At 39.8% G+C, this 4,270-nt stretch overlaps 1 protein-coding gene across 10 annotated transcripts in view; it reads left to right on the forward strand.

Moving 5' to 3' along the window:
- CLCC1 (chloride channel CLIC like 1) overlaps positions 1 to 4,270 on the forward strand; it is a 50,446-nt gene that overhangs the window by 23,032 nt on the left and 23,144 nt on the right. For 6 of the 10 annotated variants that reach the window (XM_019630600.1, XM_019630601.1, XM_019630604.1 and 3 more), the window contains 2 exons: positions 1,812 to 1,919; positions 3,913 to 4,134. The exons of the other annotated variants lie outside the window; for them this stretch is intronic. In XM_019630600.1, the coding sequence (XP_019486145.1) occupies positions 1,812 to 1,919; positions 3,913 to 4,134 (330 nt within the window). The remainder of the gene's footprint in view (positions 1 to 1,811; positions 1,920 to 3,912; positions 4,135 to 4,270) is intronic. 10 annotated transcript variants of the gene reach the window in all.

Raw genomic sequence — 4,270 nt, forward strand, 5'->3', positions numbered from 1 at the left:
TGCTGAAGGCTCAAACTCAGGCAGTGACGGGTTTAAGAGAAGAGGAACGTGTTCGACTTTTCCACGGTAGAAGAGGCAAGCTTAGTAGATGAGGGAGAAGGTCAAACTGCAGGGAAGAGCGAGAGTGAACGAGGGAGGTTCCAGCTTGAGAGACTGGGAGAGCTTGCTTATTAACCGAGATTCAGATATATCTCAATTTGAGATCTGTAAGCACCCGCTTGTGGTTCTTATCAAATGTGAATGTTGCCTTACCCGAATGCTAGCAAAGAAATGCTTGGATAAAATTTGCCTCAATTTCACTGCATTTTGTGGTGTAGTGAGCTAGTTTGGCTGCACAGTAGGAGATACATTTTTACAGAAATTTTTCATTCTATTCTGTGTGACTTTGGTTCAAACATTGTAAAAATATGATTGGTAAAATGGAGTCTTGATCCCTTGTTTTAAAAAACATTATTTCTGGGTCAGCCGAGTGGCGCGCTGGTTAAGAGCTGGCTTGGGACGCCAGAGGGCCCCGGTTTGGATTCCACATATGAGGGCCAGTGACACTGCCCTCTACCGCTAAGATGCTGAACAACAGCTCAACCTGGAGCTGGGCTGCTGTGAGTCACCGGCGACGGTGTAGGCTGCAACCCTGCTACAGTGGGTTGCCATGGGCTACTGTGTGTAGTGAGCTGCCAGCAGCCTCCGTGAGCGGCCGTCCAGAAGCCGGCGACTGATCTGCTTCGCCCGGGAAGAGCGCAGTGATGGTGCCAACTTGGGCCAGTTAAGCAACGTCCTCCACAACTAGACTGAAGAACCAAAGGACAGTAACTTGTCTGTTCCCCTCCCCCCAATTCCCCGGCGCTGTTCCCATCCCCCAATTCCCCAATAAAAATTAAAAAAAAAATCATAATCATCTTTACAGAGTATGGAATTAAAAAAAATTATTTCTCTTAAAGAGAAATTAAAAATTTTTTAAAGGTTTGTAAACCTTGACTGAAAGCAGAGGAAACTGCTAGGTGTTCTTCTATGAAGCGTCCTTCTAGCCTATCTTTGTGTTCGATGCTCATTATGATCTTGTTTATCATCTGAGGCCCATTTCCAAGCTCAACTCAACTTGTGGTCCACACTCAATTAAAAAATAAAAGCTGTTATCACCAGTTCTAATGTCTGTAAGATATGCCTTAGCCTCACTCAGTGACTTGGCCCCTGTGGCGTTCATAGGAGAGCTATGTTCAGAGGAAGAGGAAGTCTGTTCTGATGAAGAATTATGTGCTGAGGGGTTACCATGTGGAGGACACTCTAGAGAAGCCATGATTCCTGCCTTCCAGAAGCATCCCATATAGTAGGGAAAAGTTTATAAAAGGCCAAAAGTAGAAATATGCACATTCAAGAAATTCTTTGCCATGTCCTTCATTTCTTCTTCTGACTTCATCCTGTCTTTCCCTCTTTCTGCCTCTTTATATACCCTTCCTTCTTCCACTCTCCCTCTCACCCTTCCTTCCTTTCTGTCATTACTTTGGAATGAGGAAGAGACAGATTGGTGCAGATGCTCTTTGCATCTTGCTTCATGATCTTCAGCTTTAAAATTGCTGACAGGCGGCAGAAACACTGCGAGTCAGGGCTCAGTGCTGGGCGTGTGTCCCTCATTTGCTGCCTACTTGTCCTTTGCAGAGAGAACCCACAGACAGCAGGCAAGCTCTACATTTTAATGCAAACTTGATAAAAATGCAAGCGTGATAAATATAGCTCTTTACCTTGATCAGGCCATAGGTGAGAAACTTTTACATTGAACTTGATGTTAACTGTTGTTTTTATTTTTGTGCTTACAGGTTGATGAGTGTGAAAAGAAAAAGAGGAAAGACTATGAAAGTCAAAGCAATCCTGTTTTTAGGAGATACTTAAATAAGATTTTAATTGAAACCAGAAAGCTTGGACTTGTGAGTATTGGTGGTGTGATACCAATCAGTGTAGTGGATATTTTCATAATAATTTCAAATTATATAAAGCAGTGAGAGAATACCTGACTCACCCTTTGCCCAACCTGTTCATGCAGGATAAAAGGTAGCAACCTGCTGGGCGGTGGTGTGGCAGGAAGTGGGTGGTGTAGACCATGTACCTTTTCATCCAGTTCCCGGGGATTCACTTACTCAGCTGTGTACACTGCCAACCACTTAATTGAGTTTGGGGTTGGGGGTTGTTTTAAGTTTTCTATTTTAATTTTTCTAAACAGTTGGAAACGTAATAAACTCCTGACTTTTCTGTCCTGACCTTTACTTGTTTTCTACCACTTGTATGTTTTCTTACTCAGATGATGTGAGATCATATAGATTGAGAAAAAGAAAAATGTGTTTTAAGCAGTTTCCTCCCCCCAGCTGTTTCCTGTGGCAAGCGCTGCTTTATAGACTTGCACATCATGCCACATTGTTCATGATGGATGTTAAGATTCCATTTTTTGGTCATTTCTTTCACTTCGGGCAATCAGAATATCAAGGGAAAGGAGTATTGGATGAATAATTTAATAATCCCACCTTATTTTGGAAGTATAAAGGCAGGTGTTATCATGTGTGCACCCTTTAATTCAAATCTTACAACTGTGTGCAACGTGGAACAGACTGTTTTATAGATGAGGAAACAAGACGGAGCCATAAAATACAAAGATGGAGAGGCTTGGAAATATTTACATAGTTCCTGGTTTTTAAATATTACTAACTGCTTTTTTATGCTTACTGATGATTTGTGCTTTGACACGACACTTTGGTTTTTCTCGTTTTATATTTTTATCATTGAACTATTTTATAAAAGAAAAAAGATTTTTCTCTTATTTGTATAAGCTGGTTAATGAATGTAAAATGTTTACAGTGATTTTGCTAAACTGAACTGACACTAATAAAGAGAGTTATAAATATCATGTATGTTCCTGGAACTCAGATGTTACTGCTTTTTGAGATCCCTTTTATTTTTCTTGTGCCACTGCAAATTTCAGGCTCTGAAAACTAAGCAAATGGAAAGTCATAACTTGAATCATAAGATAAAGGTGCATATCGATCCTCATTATTGTGGAATTCATATTTGCACATTTGCCTACTCACTAAACCTTACCTGTAACCCCAGAGTCAGTGCTCCCAGCCCTTCGGTGGTCACTTAGACGTGCACAGAGTGGGACAACATGTGAGGTGCGTGATGTGCGCATTCCCAGCCAAGGTCTTACAAGGCCATGTTCTGCCTTCTAATTGCAGCTCTGACTATAAATGTACTTTTTTGTGGTCTGTATATGGCTACATTTTTTATGCTGTTTTTGGTTTGTGTGGTTATTCCACTGTTTAAAATAGTTCCCAAGTGTTGTGCTGTCTAGTGTTCCTAGTGCAAGAAGGCTGGGAGGTGTGCCTCACAGAGGAAATACGTGTGTTACAGGAGCTTCCTTCAGACATGAGCTGCAGCGCTGTTGGCTGTGAGTTCGGTGTTAATGAGTCAACAATATATATTAAATCAGGTGTCTTTAAATAGAAACACACATAAAAAGGGTATGTATTGACTGGCAGATGAAAATGTGTTTGCAGGAGCCTAACCCTGTATTTCCTTGTAGGAGCCATGGTTCAGTATTTGCTGATTAATCAGTGTTTGAGGTGACTTTATAGAACATAACTACTGCAAATAGCAAGAATTAACTGTATTTTAGTAAAATATACATTACTTACTTGCTTAGACTTTTATAATTTTTGAAATGTTTTTCACATGTATTATTATCTTTGGTTTTCATGTTGGCCTGTGAGACACAGGTAGATATTGTTATTCTTATTTTATACATGTGAAATATTGTAAATCAGTTATGTATTTAGCTTCAAATTGGCTTTTGTCTTAAAATGTTTCACTGAGTGATATAATGATAACATTTTCTTCTCTAATGTTTGTTTTTTGGCAAATTTAATTCAGCCTGATGAAAATAAAGGCGATATGCATTATGATGCCGAGATTATCCTTAAAAGACAAACCTTGTTAGAAATACAGAAGTTTCTCAGTGGAGAAGACTCAAAGCCAGGAGCCTTGGATGATGCATTAAGTGATATTTTAATTAATTTTAAGTTTCATGATTTTGAGACGTGGAAGTGGCGATTTGAAGATGCCTTTGGAGTGGATCCATATAATGTGTTTATGGTAAGCTGGGATCAGGGGATCATGATTAACAGTTTCTTTTTTAAATACTTGTAAAATTCCTCATAATTCTGTTAAGAACCTGTATAGCAGCGGTTCTCAACCTTCCTAATGCTGCGACCCCTTAATACAGTTCCTC

The sequence above is a fragment of the Hipposideros armiger genome, unplaced genomic scaffold (genome assembly GCF_001890085.2).
Source record: "Hipposideros armiger isolate ML-2016 unplaced genomic scaffold, ASM189008v1 scaffold_924, whole genome shotgun sequence".
NCBI classification, from domain to species: Eukaryota; Metazoa; Chordata; class Mammalia; order Chiroptera; family Hipposideridae; genus Hipposideros; species Hipposideros armiger.